General features: G+C 45.1%; 1 protein-coding gene across 2 annotated transcripts in view; it reads left to right on the top strand.

Annotated features, from left to right (window-relative positions):
* CREB1 (cAMP responsive element binding protein 1) overlaps positions 1-19,864 on the top strand; it is a 349,835-nt gene that overhangs the window by 238,039 nt on the left and 91,932 nt on the right. For both annotated transcript variants that reach the window (XM_073558231.1, XM_073558230.1), the window contains one exon: positions 13,483-13,629. In XM_073558231.1, the coding sequence (XP_073414332.1) occupies positions 13,483-13,629 (147 nt within the window). The remainder of the gene's footprint in view (positions 1-13,482; positions 13,630-19,864) is intronic.

Genomic DNA, 19,864 nt, shown 5'->3' with positions numbered 1-19,864 from the left:
TAGCATTTCCACATTCAGAAAAGAGGACGCCATGACGCTGCTGTACTCCGTGGAGGCGTACTTCCTGGATGTCTGGAGAGCTTTTTGAGCTCATTTGCATGTATAAGCTTCCTGATGATGAATTGAGCAATTTCCTGGCAGCAGCCAAAAGACCTGCGTATTTCTCGCAGGTCACACTTGTGGTCCGTGTGTAATCCGTATTTTTTGCGCACCCATAGACTTGCATTGGCGTACTACGGCCGTAGTACGCTGACAATCGCAGCATGCTGCGATTGGCACGGACCGTAGAATACGGATGAGAAATATACGGCTGGTGCGAGGTACCCCATAGAGAATCATTGGTCCGTGTGTAATGTGTGCTTTTAACGCCTCTCACTCGTCCGTATTCCTCTCTAGTGTGACCCCGGCCAAACAGACATGCCCTATTTTTTGGCTCCCAGCCCTTACATAATACTGTGTGGCAAAATTTGGCAGCGATTTGTTAACTGCTCCTCTCACACGTGTGAATACACCCTTAGGGGCAGATTATGGGGGGCAGATTTACCTCAGTGGAAATTCCTTCCGAAATTCTGCTTTGTTATTCACCGAACACAGAAATTAGAAGGTGACTAGCAGATTAGGAAGAGCAGGCCTCACACAGTGAAACTGCCTGACAGACTGCTCTAGTTGCCCCGACAACCAATCTGAGGTCAGCTTTCATTTTACCTTAGCAGTTTCAAATATGGAAGCTGACCTCTGGTTGTTAGGGACAACCAAAATAGTTTTACTCTGAGGCAATTTTCATTAATCAGGCCACTAACATTTGTTATAGAAATCAGGGAACCTTGTCACATACATTTCTTATAGCAGTGCAGTGGTCCCTATTTACTCAATAAAATTGTAGTTAGTGGACTTATAAGTCCTTCAAGTCCCTTCACACTGAATGATACCGCTGATGATTGCGACGCTGCGACGTCGCAAACCCGACATCGCAGCGTTGCAAGCGCAGTAGTCACAATGAACAATTTTCTTCGCTGGAAGTGTATGATGCATGACACCCCAGCGATGAAAACGGCCGGGACTGGGATCTGCCATGCTCAGGAATGCCCCCTAAGATGTATCCCACTGTCACACTCAGGAATTGCCACTGTCACAGCAGGGTATTGCTGAAATGTCATGGATCGGATGCTCGTTCAGTGTGATCTGGACCTTAGTAATGATAGCAAGCATTTAATTGCAGCTGTACCCCTGAAAAATAAAAATGGACAAAAGCGCATATCGGGTTTTCATGGAAATATTTTGTGGACATTCTTGTGGTGCGAATCATCTTAACCCCTTCCTGACATCAGACGTACTATCCCGTCCATGGGACCCGGGCCCCTATGCCCATGGATGGGATAGTACGTCTCAGCGATAAGCGGCGCCCACGTGGTGAGCGCCGCTGATCGCGGCCGGGTGTCAGCTAATTATCACAGCTGACACCCGCCACAATGTGTCAGGGGCGGTAACGGACCGCCCCCAACACGTTAACCCCTTGCACGCCGCGATCAAACATGATCGCGGTGTACCGGGGGTTAAAGGGGAGCATCGGCAGGGAGGGGGCTCCCTCCATGCTTCCCTGAGCCCCCCACGGCAGCGCAATGTGCAGCGCTGCTGTGGGGGGCTCCTTCCCTGCAGGCCTCCGAATCCAAGATGGCGACAGGGGCCTTCGGGGAGCCGGCTTCCTCAGTGCCTGCAAAGCGCAGGCATGAGGAAGTCTGCAGCAGTGCCTGTGACAGATCGCTGATCTGTTACAGTGATCTGTGATGTGACAGATCAGCGATCTGTCACAAGACAGTGATGTCCCACCTGGGACTATGCAATAAAGTTAAAAAAAAAAAAATAGCCAAATAAATTAGAAAAAAAAAATTCCCCCAATAAATCCATTTTTTGGAAATAGAAAAAAACAAACAAAAGTACACATTAGGTATCGCCGCGTCTGTAACGACCTGCCCTATAAAACTGTCCCATTAGTTAACCCCTTTAGCGAACCCCTTAAAAAATAAAAAACAAAGCAAAAAATGATTTATCATGCTACCAAGCAAAAAGTGCAATCACTCGCGCGATCAAAAAGACGCATATAAATATCCATGGTACCGCTGAAAACGTCATCTTGTCCCGCAAAAAACGAGCCACCACACAGCATCATCAGTGAAAAAATAAAAAAGTTATAGCTCGCAGAATAAACCAATGCAAAAATAATTATTTTTTATATAAAATAGTTTTCATTGCATAAAACCAACAAAACATAAAAAAAGACCTAAATGAGGTATCGCTGTAACCGTACTGACCCGAAGAATAAAACCGCTTTATCAATTTTACCGCACGCGGAACGGTGTAAACACACCCCCCAAAAGAAATTCATGAAACGCTGGTTTTTGTTCATTCTGCTTCCCAAAAATTGGAATAAAAAGCGATCAAAATATGTCATGTGCCCGAAAATGGTACCAATAAAAACGTCAACTCGTTCTGCAAAAAATAAGACCTCACATGACTGGGTGGGTCAAAATACGGAAAAATTATAGCTCTCAATGTGTGGTGATGCAAAAACTATTTTTACAATAAAAAGCGTCTTTTAGCGTATGACAGCTGCCAAATATAAAAACCGCCATAAATAGTAAATCAACCTCCCGTTATCACCCCCTTAGTAAGGGACAAATAGTAAAATTAAAAGAAAATGTATTTATTTCCATTTTCCCGCTAGGGTTAGGGCTGAGATTAGGGTTAATGGTGTGTTGGCGTTAGGGTTGGAGTTAGAATTGGGGGTTTCCACTGTTTGGGCACATCAGGTGCTCTCCAAATGCAACATGGCGTCTGATCTCAATTCCAGCCAATTCTGAGTTGAAAAAGTCAAATGGTGCTCTTCCCTTCCAAGCTCTGCCATGCGCCCAAACATTGTTTTCACCCCCACATGTAGGGTATCAGCCTACTCAGGACAAATTGCATAACAACTTTTGGGGTCCAATTTTTCCTGTTACCGTTAGGAAAAAAAAAAATTGGGGGCAAAAATATATTTTTTGTGGAAAAAAAATGATTTTTTTATTTTCACGCCCGGGCGTTGTAAACTTCTGTGAAGCACTTGGGGGTTCAAAGTGCTCACCACACATCTAGATAAGTTCCTTATGGGGTCTAGTTTCCAAAATGGGGTCACTTTTGGGGAGTTTCAATAGTTTAGGTACATCAGGGGCTCTCCAAACGCACATGACACCCGCAGACCATTCCATCAAAATCTGCATTCCAAAACGTCACTACTTCCCTTCCGAGCCCCGACGTGTGACCATACAATGCTTTTCTCCCACATATGGGGTATCAGCGTACTCAGGACAAATTGGACAACATCTTTTGGGGTCCAATTTCTCCTATTACCCTTGGGAAAATGATCAATTAGTCCCCAATTTTTTTTATGTTTGTGGAAAAAATACGATTTTTTTTTTTATTTTCATGCCCGGGCATTATAAACTTCTGTGAAGCCCTTGGGGGTTCAAAGTGCTCACCACACATCTAGATAAGTTCCTTAGGGGGTCTAGTTTCCAAAATGGGGTAATTTGTGGGGGGTTTCCACTGTTTAGGTACATTAGGGGCTCTCCAAACGCACATGACACCCGCAGACCATTCCATCAAAGTCTGCATTCCAAAACGTCACTACTTCCCTTCCGAGCCCCGACATGTGCCCATACAGTAGTTTTCTCCCACATGTGGGGTATCAGCGTACTCAGGACAAATTGGACAACAACTTTTGGGGTCCAATTTCTCCTGGTACCCTTGGGAAAATAAAAAAATTGGTGTCTAAAAGATCATGTTTGTGGAAAAAATACAATTTTTTTTATTTTCACGCCCGGGCGTTATAAACTTCTGTGAAGCACTGGAGGGGTCAAAGTGCTCACCACACATCTAGATAAGTTCCTTGGGGGGTCTAGTTTCCAAAATGGTATGATTTGTGGGGAGATTCCACTGTTTTGGTACATCAGGGGCTTTCCACACGCGACATGGTGTCAGATCTCAATTCCAGCCAAAAACGTCAAATGGCGCCGCTTCCCTTCCGAGCTCTGCCATGCGCCCAAATAGTGGTTTACCCCCACATGTGGGGTATCTGCTTACTCAGGAAAAATTGCACAATATCTTTTAGGGTCCTGTTACCCTTGGGTAAATAAAAATTGGGGGAGAAAAGATCATTTTTGTGGAAAATAATATGATATTGTACGGCTGTATGTTATAAACTTCTGTGAAGCCCTTGGGGGTTCAAAGTTCTCACCACACATCTAGATAAGTTCCTTGGGGGGTCTAGTTTCTAAAATGGGGTCACTTGTGGGGAATTTCCACTGCTTAGGTACATCAGGGGCTCTCCAAACGTGACATGGCGTCCGATCTGAATTCCAGCCAATTTTGCATTGAAAAAGTCAAACGGCGCTCCTTCCCTTCTGAGCTCTGCCATGCACCGAAACAGTGGTTCCCCCCCCCACATATCAGGTATCAGCGTACTCAGGACAAATTCCACAATAACTTTTGCAGTCCAATTTCTCCTGTTACCCTTGGTAAAATAAAAAAAATTGAACCTGAAGTATTTTTTTTGTGAAAAAAAAGTTAGATGTTCATTTTTTTTTTTCTATATTCAAAAAATTCCTGTGACACACCTAAAGGGTTAATAAACTTCTTGAATGTGGTTTTGAGCACCTTAAGGGGTGCAGTTTTTAGAATGGTGTCACTTGTTGCGTATTTTCTATCATATAGACCCCTCAAAGTGGCTTCAAATGTGATGTGGTCTGTAAAAATGAAATGGTGTTGCAAAAATGAGAAATCGCTTGTCAATTTTTAACCTGTAACTTCCTAACAAAAAAAAATTTTGGTTCCAAAATTGTGCTGATGTAAAGTAAACATGTGGGAAATGTTACTTATCAAGTTTTTTGTGTGCCGTATCTCTGTGATTTAAGGGCATAAAAATTCAAAGTTGGAAAATTGCGAAATTTTATAAATCTTCGCCAAATTTCTGTTTTTTTCACAAATAAACGCAAGTTATTTGAATGAAATTTTACCACTAACATGAAGTACAATATGTCACGAGAAAACAATGTCCGAATCACCGGGATCCATGGAAACGTTTCAGAGTTATTACATCATAAAGGGACAGTGGTCAGAATTGTAAAAATTGGCCCGGTCATGAACGTGCAAACCACCCTTGGGGGTGAAGGGGTTAAGTTGGTAAAAGCTAGAGTGATTGGCATAGTACAGCCCCTCACAAGCCACTTTGGCATGGTGTGGTCCCTCAACAGCCACTATGATGTCGGGGCCTTTCAGGAGCCAGTCTGGCATGTGAGGCCTCTCAGGGGCCACTTTAGTATGTGAAGCCCAAGACCCACTTTGTTGTGCGGGCCCCCTCAGCAGCCAGTCTGGTTCCAAGGGCCCCTCAGAAACCACTTTGGTGCCAATGAACCTCAGGAGCAAGTCTGGCATGCAGGGCCCTGCCCCTGGGTAGCCATTTTGGCCCCTTGGTAGCCACTTTAATGTGCGGGGCCCCTTTGTTGCCATTTTGGCATACAGTAATCCTTGGTAGCCACTTAGGCACATTCGGCACCTCAGTAGCTACTTTGGCCACTTGGTAGCCACTTTGGCACATTTGGCACCTTGGTAGCCACTTTGGCCACTTGGTAGCCACTTTGTCACATTTGTCACCTCGGTAGCCACTTTGGCCACTTGGTAGCCACTTTGTCACATTTGTCACCTCGGTAGCCACTTTGGCCACTTGGTAAGCACATTCGGCACCTCGGTAGCCACTTTGGCCACTTGGTAGCCACTTTGGCTCATTCGGCACCTCTGCAGCCACTTGGTAGCCACTTTGGCACATTCGGCACCTCGGTAGCCACTTTGGCCACTTAGTAGCCACTTTGGCACATTCGGCACCTCAGTAGACACTTTGGCCACTTGGTAGCCACTTTGGCACATTTGGCACCTCGGTAGCCACTTTGTCCACTTGGTAGCCACTTTGGCTCATTCGGCACCTCTGCAGTCACTTGGTAGCCACTGTGGAACATTCGACACCTCGGTAGCCACTTTGGCCACTTGGTAGCCACTTTGGCACATTTGGCACCTCGGTAGCCACTTTGGCCACTTGGTAGCCACTTTGGTACATTCGGCACCTCGGTAGCCACTTTGCCAACTTGGTAGCCACGTTGCCCACTTGGTAGCCACTTTGGCACATTCGGCACCTCAGTAACCACTTTGGCGCATTCGGCACCTCAGTAGCCACTTTTGCACATTCGGCACCTCGGTAGTCACTTGGTAGCCACTTTGGCACATTCGGCACCTCGATAGCCACTTTGGCCACTTGGTAGCCACTTGAGCCATGTTGACACATGCTGCCACTTAGCCTCAGGGGCCTCTTTGGCACACTGGGCTTCTAAAGCCACTTTGGCGTCCTGACGGCAGTGATGGCGAACCTTGGCACTCCAGCTGTTGGAGAACTACAACTCACAGCATGCTTCAACTGCTGCAGGTTGCAAGGGCATGCTGGGAGTTGTAGTTTTACAACTGCTGGAGTGCCAAGGTTAGCCATCACTGGGTGGGGCTTTTCGGAATCCATTGGCGCGCTACGCCTTTAAGACCTTGAGGCTGTGTGCCCACGTTGCGTTTTTTTAAGTGTTTCCGCAGCGTTTGTACCGGCTCAGACGCTGCAGAAATGCTTAAAAGATGCTTCAAATTAATTTGCATGCGTTTTTGGCTTTTTGTGCCAATGCATGCGTTTTTAACCGCTCAGGAATCGCTTAGCGGCTAAAAACGCAGCATGTTCATTAATTTCCGCATTGCTGAGCGTTTTTAGCCTTCCCCAATTTTCCCAGAAAACGCGCGTCAAACGCGGCTTTTTTGCAAAAACCGCGCAAGAAACGCGCAGAAAAAAGACGCGCGTTTTCTGGGAAGGGGATCTGTTTCCTGAGCATTTAAAAACGCTAGCGTGGGCACATAGCCTATATCAGCGATCTGTCAGCTTCTATTAGCTAATACAGGTCGTGAATGGAAGCTGCATTTGCATAGCTGCCATCTTTGTAAGGTCACTGCACCTGCGCTGTGGCTTCATTCAGGGCTGTGGAGTCGGTAAGCCAAACCTCAGACTCCGACTCCTCAATTTCCCTTACTCCGACTTCGACTCCGACTCCCACATATATTGCTTATAGTTAAGTGAAAAATGTATTGTAGTACAATGTGAACACCAGACATTTAATCATTTTTATGATACAATAATCAAGATATTTAGATAGAACATAACATATTTATTGGAATACAACTTTAGAACACAAAAAACTGTAATAAATTGTAAATATGTAATACACTATGTAATATCGATTACATATACTGTGTGTGTATATGTATGTGTGTGTGTATGTGTATGTATATATATATATATATATATATATATATATATACATACACAGTGTGTGTGTGTATATATATATATATATATATATGTGTGTGTGTGTATATACTATGTAATAAACTATGTAAGTGGCAAAAACCAGTTTTCAACAAAAACATACTAAATAACATTTGTGCAGTCTATGAATTTGTTCTAAGAAATAGAATTGCCTCCATCAGATCCTCCTTCATAGATGACCTCAAATCTGACCTAATAATTTTAATGCTAGAAAACAACCTCTCTGCACTAACTTGGGTTGAAGGCAAAGCCGTAAACACATGGGAACATCTCTAACAATTTCCGGGTATAAAGGAATTGCCTCATGCACAGTCAGTTTTGATGAACGGTTGAATTTTTCTATTTCTTTGAGAGCAAGTGAAACATTTTGCTGAAATATGGTCAGTTTGCTTGCTATAGGAGACTGAGTGAAATCTTTTTCCTTGCAGCAACGCTTTGCCTGCTCCATGTCATCCAAATACTTGTCAAAGTCAAACGCCTCATCTGATGAGGATGAAGATATGGCAGCAGTAGCACTGTCAGGACCCCAAGTCCTCTTGCATCTGGCATTCCTCCTGTAGGCCACTCATCCTAACTGCTACCTCAGTCAGAGCTTCTTTTCCTTTAGTAAGCTGTTGATCATCAAGCAGTATACAATGACTTGGGTCCACATAAACAGCTGCCAGAAAAAAATTATTTTCCAATAGCTGTGTCTCTCTACGTTTCATTGAAGCAGAAATGCCATCTGCGATTAAACCTCCTCTTTGGGACAGGCAAAATAGCAAGTGCTTCCACTCCCTTATGAAAATGCCAGGAGTTAAATCCTCAGCTTGTAATTTTGTAGTCACTGTAAATGGGTGATTAAGCAATTCTTTCAATTCAGCCACCTGTGTCCATTGACCTTCATTTAGGGTTACCCGAGGGTTCGTCATATCTATAGAACTGTTATAATCTGTATATAAACTGTGTTCCAAATTATTATGCAAAAAGAGTTTGAGTGATAAGGTTAGAATTTTTTTGTTTGTCATTTAAACTCATTGATGGTGATGTGTGTCAGGGCTCTTTATATCACTGAAAGCAATTGCAGATACCTGTGCAAATTAGTATGGCAGGTGTGTCCAAATAAAGGCCAGACTACTTAAGACTGTTCCACATTAAGCAGCCTACATTTTTTTGCCAAAATGGGAAAGAAAAAGGATGTGTCGGCTGCTGAGAAGCAACAAATTGTGGAGTATTTAGGTCAAGGCATGACTACAATCAACATTGCCAAGACACTTCATCGTGATCATCGCTCAATCGAGAAGTATGTAGCTGATTCCCAGCACACACGTGTGCGTGCGATAAAGATAAATTGAGGACTCTTTCCAACAGGCAATTGCGTCAGGTTAAGAACAGCTGCAAAAATGCCTTGTCATAGCAGCAGACAAGTTTTTGAAGCTGCTGGTGCCTCCAACGCCCCCCGAACAACAAGATGCAGGGTCCTTCAGAGGTTTGCAGCTGTGCGTAAGCCATCCTGTCGACCACCTCTATCCACTGCACACAAGCAGAAACGGCTCCAGTGGGCCAAACGATACATGAAGACTGACTTCCAAACTGTTTTGTTTACCGATGAGTGCCGTGCAACGCTCGATGGTCCAGATGGATGGAGTGGAGGATGGCTGGTTGATGGACACCCCATGAAAACATGGCTAAGGCGCCAACAAGGAGGAGATGGAGTAATGTTTTGGGCTGGAATCATGGGGAGAGAGATTGTCGGCCCCTTTAGGATCCCTGAAGGGGTAAAGATGAACTCCATAATCTTCTATGTGGAGTTTTTAAAACAGCACTTCCTGCCGTGGTTCAAGAGGAAGAACTGTGCTTTCCGCAGCAAGATCATTTTCATGCGTGATAATGCACCGTCTCATGCTGCAAATAACACATCTGCATCTCTGGCTGCTATGGGCGTAAAAGAGGACAAACTTCTGGTGTGGCCACCATCTTCCCCTGACCTCAACCCCATTGAGAACCTCTGGAGCATCATCAAAAGGAGTGTCTATGATGGCGGGAGGCAGTTCACACCTAAGCAACAGCTCTGGGAGGGTATTCTGTCCACATGCAAAACAATTGACGCACACACCATCGAAAAACTGACAAATTCAATGGACAAGAGTTCAGAAGCTTCTTTCGAACAAGGGGTCCTATGTGCAAATGTAACATCACCTAGAATAAAGTTTTGACTTGAAAACTGTTTGATTTCATTTTGTAATAAGCTGATAGTGCTTATAATTTAACAATTGACCATTTTTTGTTCAAAATAAAAAGGTTGTAAACTCTGCTGTGCATAATAATTTGGAACATGCATTTTGAGCGTTTCTTATTTTTAAAAATATACTGTTTTCATAGGCAGTTTGTTCAAAAACATTGCAATTATACTAGAATATTAGATGACTGGAAAATAACAATGACTGCAATTCAGATAGGTAATTTAGAGAAAATGAGGAAATATGTTTTGCATAATAATTTGGAACACAGTGTAAACTGTTTTAGTTCAAGCCATCGCTCAGTCATTAAATAAGTGCTGCCCCACTGAGTGGCTTGATCGACAATTGCCCCTTTCCCAGCACGTCTCTTCAAGATGGAATCAGTTTTAGGTGTTCTGGCGGCAATAACCAATTTCCTCACTTTTCCAATCAGATTTCCAGCATGTCCCTCTTGCAGAATTTCTCTTATTGCCAGCTGCAGCGTGTGCACAACACAGCGCATGTGATGAATATGAAAGTGTTTTGAAGCAACTTCAACAAGATCATCTATTTCTACAGTATAATTTTGCTGTTCTTCTGTTGTAATATCTGTTTGTTCCTCAGTTACATGAACAGCACTGTGGCCTTCCATCTCAAACATACTGAATCCTAAATTTTCTTCTAGCTGTTCATTACTCTCATTCATCAGTTTAATTGTACTTATCATGTTTGAAGCATTGTCCGTTACAATAGCAAGAACCTGTTCTTGTGTGAATGTAGCCTTAGATCAGGAATAGAACAACCATTTATAGGACATTTCATAACTTTCCCAAATCCCTATGAAAAATTAAGCACATTCTGCATTGAACTACTGTACCCAATTTATTATATATTTTAGGAGTCGGACCATTTTATACTGACTCCGACTCCACCAAAATGAGCTCCGACTCCACGACTCCGATTCCGACTCCACCGCCCTGGCTTCAATCCATGTCAGTTGGGGGTCATGGAAAGATCGCCATTAATTCCTATGGGAACATTTTTGCTTAAAATGCAATTTTTTTTAAACACTACAAATCGGATCGACTCCAAAAATACATAGCACACCTGTCCCCACCGAGGGCTTCAAAACGCTGCCTGATTGGGGTCTCTGCACCGAGCGGTTCGGGCCGCATTAATTGCAGAAAACACAGAGAAGTAGAATAATAACTAGATGTGTATTTCCTGAAGGAAGTACAGATAGTGCTTTGAAGTGGTGCCCAAGCTGCCCCTTTAAGAGACTTGCTTGCTGCTTCGGCAAGGCTTTCACACCTGGGAACCCAACTCAGCCTCTGATTTGGAGGCAGAAATTGCTCAGCCTCTCATTTGGAGGCTGAAATTGCTCAGCCTCTCATTTGGGGGCCGGGGTGGCTCAGCCGATTTGGAGGCCGGGGTCGATCAGCCTCCTATTTGGAGGCCGGGGTCGATCAGCCTCCTATTTGGAGGCCGGGGTCGATCAGCTTCCGATTTGGCGCGCCGGCCCTTTAAGAGCCAGTTTGGCGCACTGGGCTTCTAAATCCACTTTCACGCACATTCTCTCTCAGGGTCATGCGTCATGTGATGATGCTAGATTTGCATTTGTGCTTTGGGTTTCGCTTTAAGAGCTGATATTATCTGGCAGAAACTGTCCTGGTGGGGTCATATAAAGTTCGTAGGCATTGGCATAGTAACTGGGTCTGCCTGCGCATATCAATGAGCTTAACTGCCGCAACTGGTCCTCAAATTTGAATCGCCTCACGACTGCCCCATGTATTCCTATGGCAAAATTTTCCCATTAAAATGCATTGAGACAATGCATTCCAATGACGGGAAAAAAAATTTTCAAACGCAAATTGCGCAAAAACTACAAATCCGATCAACACAAAAAATACTTAGCACACCACTCGTGGGTGCTGGCTTCGAAACGACGCCTCAACGGAGTCTGTGCGTGTAGCGGTTCGGGCCGCATTAAATGCGGAAATGAACTGAATAATAAGAACTAGATGTGTATTTCCTGAAGGAAGTACAGATAGTGCTTTGAAATGGTGCCTGGGCTGCCCCTTTAAGAGACTTGCCTGCTGCCCCTGCAAGACTTTCAACTCAGGATCAGTTTTAACTGTGGGTGCCTCTTAGGGGCCACTTTGGCCTGTGGGGCTCCTCAGGGTCTGATTTGGTGGGTGGGGCCCCTCAGGATCCGATTCGGTGGCCTGGGCTCCTCAGGGCTTGAATTGGTGGACGGGATCCCTCAGAGTCTGATTTTGTGGCCGGGGCCCCTCAGGGTCCGATTTTGTGGGTGGGGCCCCTTAGGGTCAGATTTTGTGGGCGGAGCCCCTCTGGGTCCAATTTGGTGGGTGGGTCCCCTCTGGGTTCGATTTGGTGGGCGGGGCCCCACACAGTCCAATTTGGTGGGCGGGGCCACTCTAGGTACGATTTGTTGGGCAGGGCCCCATAGTGTCCAATTTTGTGGGCGGGGCTACTCTGGGTCTTATTTCGTTGGCGGGGCCACTCTGTCCGATTGGTGGACGGAGCCCCATAGGGTCCGATTTGGTGGGCGGGGCCACTCTGGGTCCGATTTGGTGGGCGGGGCCACTCTGGGTCTGAATTGGTGGGCGGGGCCACTTCGGGTCCGATTTGGTGGGCGGGGCCATGCGGGGTCGATCAGCCTCCGATTTGGCGGCCGGGGTGGCTCAGCCTCCGATTTGGCGGCCGGGGTGGCTCAGCCTCCGATTTGGCGCGCCGGCCCTTTAAGAGCCAGTTTGGCGCACTGGGCTTCTAAATCCACTTTGGCGCACATTCTCTCTCAGGGGCATGCGTCATGTGATGAAGCTAGATTTGCATTTGTGCTTTGGGTTTCGCTTTAAGAGCTGATATTATCTGGCAGAAACTGTCCTGGTGGGGTCATGTAAAGTTCGTAGGTGTTGGCATAGTAACTGGGTCTGCCTGCGCATATCAATGAGCTTAACTGCCGCAACTGGTCCTCAAATTTGAATCGCCTCACGACTGCCCCATGTATTCCTATGGCAAAATTTTCCCATTGAAATGCATTGAAACAATGCTTTCCAATGACAGGAAAATGTTTTTTCAAACGCAAATTACGCAAAAACTACAAATCCGACACGAAAAACACTTAGCACACCACTCGTGGACGCTGGCTTCGAAACGACGCCACAAACGGAGTCTGTGCGTGTAGCGGTTCGAGCCGCATTAATTGCAGAAATCAACTGAAGAAGAAGAATTTAGCAGCGTTCGGATTACAAGATAGTGCTTTTTTCAAAGCACTAAAATAAGTTAGCAGCGTTAGGATTACATGATAGTGCTTTCTTCAAAGCACTATAATAAGTTAGCAGCGTTCGGATTACATGATAGTGCTTTCTTCAAAGCACTATAATAAGTTAGCAGCGTTCGGGTTACATGATAGTGCTTTCTTCAAAGCACTATAATAAGTTAGCAGCGTTCGGGTTACATGATAGTGCTTTCTTCAAAGCACTATAATAAGTTTGCAGTGTTCGGATTACATGATAGTGAAAGCACTATAATTATATAAAAATCATACAGTGTGTTTTTCTATTTTTTTATTTTTATATTGTCTCTTACAGTTGAAGTGTACCTACTATAAAAATTACAGACCTCTCCATTCTTTGTAGGTTGGGAAAGTTGCAAAATCAGCAGTGAATCAAATATTTATTTTCCTCACTGTATGTATATCTCTTATCTCAGCTGAAGACATTAGAATCTTTTAGGCAAAAAGAAAGTGAGCTGTGTGCAAGGCGCATTATAAATATAATGTATTTTTATGTTTTACTATAATAGTTGTTGATATTTTCTTAGGTTTCAATGGCAGCTGCACACGCAACATCATCTTCCCCGACTGTTACATTAGTCCAGCTTCCAAATGGACAGACTGTACAGGTACATGGAGTCATTCAGGCTGCACAACCATCTGTCATACAATCTCCTCAAGTGCAGACAGTGCAAGTGAGTCTTTGTTCTCAATTGTTTTCATTCATTGTTTGATACATTTTGCAGGGCAACTATTCTGACAGTGTTTACCATATGATGCCATCACATGTGTCACAAATAAATGTATTTCCACATGGAGTGTCTTTTTCTAATATCGTAAGACCAATTATATTTTTCTGTTGCTTACATAATTGCAACATAGTTCACTACTTTTTGCAAGCATAATGGTGAGTGGAGAGAATTTGTTTAGGCCAGGTTTTTTTTTTTGTGCAGAGCTTTAAAATCAGGCTAAAGTAAGATGCACCAAATTTATCAAAGCAAAACTCCAATGGATTTTTTTTTTTAATTGTTGCACTGGTGTGCTGTCTCGGATATATGTTCCGATATTAAAGTTAACCACTGTCTTCAGCTCTTTTTGGTGCTGCATTCTGACCGCAACTTGTGATTGACCAGAAATATTTGGTAACGGTGATAAGTTCTCAGTGTAAGTCTGAGAGCCTCGATCTTGCTCTTACAGATTTACATGGAGTTGTGACTTTTGTTTCGCCCAGCAAACGCTGAAGTGATCCGGCATATCACAACTTGCTGGAGACCGACCTGAGTCATGCTGATAACAGATATGGAGGCTGGGAAGTAATTCTAGCACCAGAGAACTTAGGTTAGTGGCACTCCAACAATACAATTAATCTTGACCAAATATCATTCTCTATTTGTTAAAATGCAGCCCAAAACTTGCAAAGATCCTCCACCATGCTTCACTGTTGCCTGCAAATACTCATTATCATGAGCTCATTCACTTCAGAATTGAAGTGCTCCATAAAAAATAAGTTTCATAATTTGCTGCTCCAATTTTTGAATCCTAGCAAAAAAAAAAATAACGTAAAGTAGGTGTATGGAAAATGTTAATTACTGTAATTATTTTTGATTTGACTCTCTAAAACAGGGGTCCCCAACCTGTAGCTTGCAGGTCCGTGATATGTGGCTCGTGACCGTCTGCCAGCTTGGTGCACTATCACCAGATGTAGCAAACAGCTGTTAAGAGCAGATCTCCAGATGGTGACTTTTGAGTGTAGCCCTGCACAGAAGAGCAGATCTGAATGGGGTGAGATACTAAACCCTGAAGCTTGGCATGCTGCTTTGGTGTGATTTCAGTGGAAAAGCTGTAATTATGCTGGTAATGGGGGCTCTGGTTGTCACTACTGTGAGTGGGGCAGAAGCTGGATGTGGCTCGAGATCCTCTCTGAGCTTAATGTGGCACGTGACCGTCTTAGATGAATGTGACTCTCAAGGTCAGAAAGGTTGGGGACCTCTGCTCTAAACCATTAAAAAAATTAAGTTTTGAATTAAATTTTCCACTCTCACAAAATTATTCTGAGATTGGTAAATTTGTCACAAAAGCAGTCCAGAGTTGTTATCCCATAAAGCAACATGTCGGATTTGGCCTGCTCGGGAAGATGAAAACTGGCTGTGGCTGGAAGAGGTTAAAAGGAATCTGTCAGTAGCATGAACCCTCCTAAACAGTTAATATGGCCATGTAGATCATAAGAAGCTGAATATCATGATACCTTGATACCTGTGGTCTGATGTGTTACAGAGAAATCTTTTTCTTATATGTAAATGACCTCTTCCAGGCTCTGGGGAAGACGCTGCCTTGAAGATAACTCTGCCTCAAGAGCTTATTTTACATGAAGGAGGAGTTACTGGTGAGACAGGTTACTAACCTGGAACAGGAGAAATGAAATGTGTCTTCTTGCAAACATAATTTTTGCACCTCTCTGAGCTCTGTTGTATTGCCACAATATTACACCCTGCCTGCCTTTGAGATAGAAGCTGAAGCTGAAAAGAACCTGCAAATGTCGGGTATAATCACACACCGCTCTGAGATCAGGAGAGCAGCCATTACACCTCACAGTGTTAACTCATCCTTCATGTAAAATAATCTCTGGAGGTAGAGTTATCTTCCAGGCAGCGTGCTCCCTGAAGCCTGCAAGAGGTCATTTACATAAAGAGATAAAAGATAAAATCTCGTGCGGCTGAGGAGAGTGAGAACTCCTGTTTTATATACCGTTAGTGATGCAGATTCGTACCCGGCCGTGACAGGAACTTACCACAGGGACTCGGACCAGAAGCGGGTCACGTACGGGTTGACTCTGACCTATCGAAGTGTCAACTGCTCCAATACAGTCAGGGGTGCTTCTGTGACACTGATAGAGACTTTTACCGGGGACGGTTTCTTGAACCCTCGGTGAATAATCGTCGAGCCTCGATTAACTCTGTCAGCACAGGGGCCCGTACCCTGCCAGATCACAGGAGTTTCCATGTTGAGGGTTTCACAGGACACTTGAAAGACTCAAGGTTGCCGACCGGGCAAGTACCGTCTCCCCCTATAGGACCACACCGGATCCATGTCATGCCGACGGCTGTTGGCGCCATCATCTACTCCGGGAACTTTTCTGTCAGGAAAACGTCCGATTGATAAGTGACTTCTGTTAGAACTGCTTTATTCCTGCGTTGATTTTTCCCTAACCAGAACCCTGTATTCCCTAAAAAAAAAAGAGAAGCCAGCGCTGCTTGAGGTTAGAACGCATAACATAAAGTGCATATGCACATATCTAACTGTATTCAAAATGAGATATTTGGCAAAAAAATTGATCAATTCAATTGAGCCACCCCGCCGCGCCAAGGCAATCTCATGTGGGGGGGTCCTACTCTACGTTTTTAATAAACACTGTGCCATTACGGCCTCCTAGATACATTAAAAGCAAGACCACTTTAAGTGCAATCCGTACCTGAGCATTTCTGGATCGTTCCCATGAAGCCAGATATAGCAAGTGCAGATGAAGGCCAACCAGGTCTGAATGCAGACATATCAGGTTTAGCCTCCACACATTGCCCAACCAGCAAACATAGATGAAGGGCGATGCAGGCTCAGACACAGGTGCACAATTAAATAAAGCTTGGGGCAGGGCGGGACTGCTGTGTGTGTGCACAGCAGCCTAGATCCATCACAGTGAACACAGAAAAAATGGCGAACATAACCCAGCGCGGCAGCGCTGGCTTCTCTCTTTTTATATACCCTGTATTCCCTATACTGCCTGCATTTTACCTCTTGTTTTCTCCATCTCCCTGCGTGGAGTAATACCCTGTTAAGTAAAAATTTGTTAACCCTTGATCTGCCTCTTGACTGTCACTGCATCTGCCAAGCTGCTCACACTTGGCGTAGTCGGCAGGATGCCATCATATGTCCAGCATATCCTTAGGGGCAATGTTGAATAATCTCCCCTAACTGGCAGCAACATTCTTTTGTGGGACAGGGGTATGTTGAGAATGCACCTCATGACCCCGGCATTAGAGGCAGAGGTTGCTGTGATGGCTTTAGATGGGGAGGCGAGGAACACTGTTAGGCTCCAGCCTCTCACTGAACGGGATACCTTTGACAATGTTCTACGGATACTGGAGGAGATGCACGGAGACCCCACTGACGTTAGAGAATGGCACATGAGGCTATTTAGCCGTATTCAAAGGGAGGCGGGAGATTCGGTACATGAATGCGCTGCAAGAGATCCATACTATAATTGTGAAGCGCAGCGAAGGGCCCTCTGATATAGTGCTACAAGATCAGTTAGTGGCAGGCTTTGAGGGTGAATCCGTGCATGATCTTTCTGGAAGCTGGTGGCTGAGGCGCGCTCTTGCGAGCAGGAGATGACAGTCCTGGCGAGGAAGGCCCAGAGCGGGGAGTTATCTCTGGCCAAGGTGACCAAACCAAATAGGATGAGAGAACTGCTTAAAGGACTCCAAGACATACGAGAAGAGCTGTCTGACTCCAGGAGAAAACCCTCAGCACCACTGCTTCCCCCTGAAGGGAGAACTAAACGGGAAACAAGACCTACTCGCAGAGAGGAGCAACACACTTTCTACAATTGTGGAGAACTTGGACACCTGTCCCAGGGATCTGTCCGGCGGGGCGACCCACTTCAAAGTCAGCCATTAAACTAGGGGGTTTCGTGGCTGGGGGACACCGCCTGGAGCAGGAACAGTCAGGAAGGTTAGTCAGGAGTCCCACAAGTTTAGTTTCCTTGTGTCCTCTCGTACGGGCCGAAATGGATGGTCAAGGCCACTTGCTATTTAGTTGACAACTGTTCTCAAGTAACCACAATGCCGGAATCATACTTCAGAAGACATTTCTCCCAGACGATATGGCCTGAATGGGGCCCAGTGATCAAGTTAACTGCTGCCAACCAGTTGGCAGTTCCATTCGCAGGGGTAGTCTGGATGCAGATCACCATGTGCGGTAGAATGTGCGTCGGAAAGGAGTCGTGTTGACCGCAGGAGACTCTGGCAATGGCCGATCTGTGACTCTAGGGATGAATGTGCTAAAAGAACTCGGAAATCTTCTAATTAATGAATCGACAGACGTGTTTTTGAAGCAGTGGAGCCCTCGCACTCCCCAAAGGAGGGTGTTTCACCAGTTGTGAGCGCAAGCCCAAGAGACCTCGAGCGACAGAAAGTCTTTGGGAAAAGTAATTGTCCCAGCTGCAGCCGACATTCTTACGACCAGGTCAAATCGTACTCGCTTTGCCCTTTCAAGCCTGTACCTCCCTGGAAGGGGTTGAAGTTCAGCTAGAGCCAGCTTTTATGGAGCAGCTACCTCCAGGGCTCCTCGTTGCACGGACGCTAGCCAATGTCCATAACGGAAATGTACCAGTGCGATGGGTTAATCTCGGAAATGACAATATTAAGCTTCCACCCAAACGTGAAGTAGTGTGGATCCTGGGCATGCCAGAAGAACTGGTACCAACAATGGCCGTCCAGCGGACGGTAAAGCAAGGAGATCCCTTGACTATGGCCGTAAAGGTGTCTTCTGAACCGGAACCCCAATATTTGCAGGAGGGATGCTGAATTTTAGAACAAATGCAAGCTGAACTAACCTAACTCCCGCCACAAGTACAACAGGTGGAGGCTCTGCTGTGCTGGTCCAGTATCAGGACGTATTTGCCCGGTACGATGATGGTTTCGGGTGCACCATGTCAATCACCCATGAGATCCTGACTGGGAATACTGCACCCATTAGGTAACAATATCGCCAGAACCCACCACAAATGTATCAGGAGGTGAAGGGGATGTTCACAGAAATGATAGAGTGGAGTGATAAGAGAAAGCTAAAGCCGATGGGCCACCCCCATTGTACTTGTGAGGAAGAAAGACAGGACTCTGTTTCTGCGTAGACTATCGGAAGTTGAATGCCTGCACCGTGTGAGATTTGTATCCCCTACCCAGAATTGAAGAATCATTGTCTGCTCTAGAAAACGCAAGATAATTCTCGTTGGATTTAGCCAACGGACACTGGCAAGTTCCCATGTCTGAGCAAGATCAAGCAAAGACAGCCTTCATATTGCCTATGGGGTTGTTTGAATTCAACCGGATGCCCCCGGGACTTTCCAATGATTGATGGAGAGACGTCTGGGAGATTTAAACTTCAAAGCCACCCTGTCTGGACAATGTCATTGTGTACGTAGCCACGTTTGAGGAATATCTACAGAGGCTGGAACAGGTATTGAGCCGTCTACAGAAACATGGTCTGAAGGTGAAGCCTCGAAAGTGTCATCTTTTCCGCACCCAAATTGAATATCTAGGACATGTCGTCTCTGCAGAAGGAGTGAGGCCGTCCTGTGAAAAAATGGCAGCAGTACAGGATTGGCTCACTCCAAAGACTGTAAAAGACGTTCAGATTTTCTTGGGGCTCACCGGATACTACTGACGATTTATCAAAGTTTTCACTCGCATTGTCAATCCCTTATTAGAATTGTTGAAAGGAATACCGTCAGGTGTCAAGGACTATTTTGTGTGGAAGAACATCAGGAGGAGGCATTTTGAGTCCTGAAGATGGTGCTAACTGAGGCACCTGTACTAGCCTACGCAGATTTTTCCAAACCCTTTATCCTCCACACCTATTGAAGTCTACAAAGACTAGAAGTTGTGCTGTCTCAAATACAGGGCGGAAAAGAGCGAGTGATCGCTTACGTGAGTCGGTCTCTCCTTGACCCTGAACAAAACCCGGACAATTACAGTTATTTTAAACTAGAATTGCTAGTGTTGGTGTGGGCCTTGACTGAGAAGTTTGATGAATGTCTGTCTGGGTCTGAAGTTCTAGTGTGCACAACAACAATCCATTAGCCCACCTGGAGAATGCAAAACTAGGGGCTCTGGAGCAGCGTTGGGTGGCCCGGATGGCGAAATATCGGTATAAGAT

The sequence above is a fragment of the Dendrobates tinctorius genome, unplaced genomic scaffold, assembly GCF_039654945.1.
Source record: "Dendrobates tinctorius isolate UK_male_01 unplaced genomic scaffold, ASM3965494v1 ptg000254l, whole genome shotgun sequence".
NCBI classification, from domain to species: Eukaryota; Metazoa; Chordata; class Amphibia; order Anura; family Dendrobatidae; genus Dendrobates; species Dendrobates tinctorius.
Note: the sequence above shows the minus strand (reverse complement) of the source record. Positions and strands in the feature narration are given on the sequence as shown.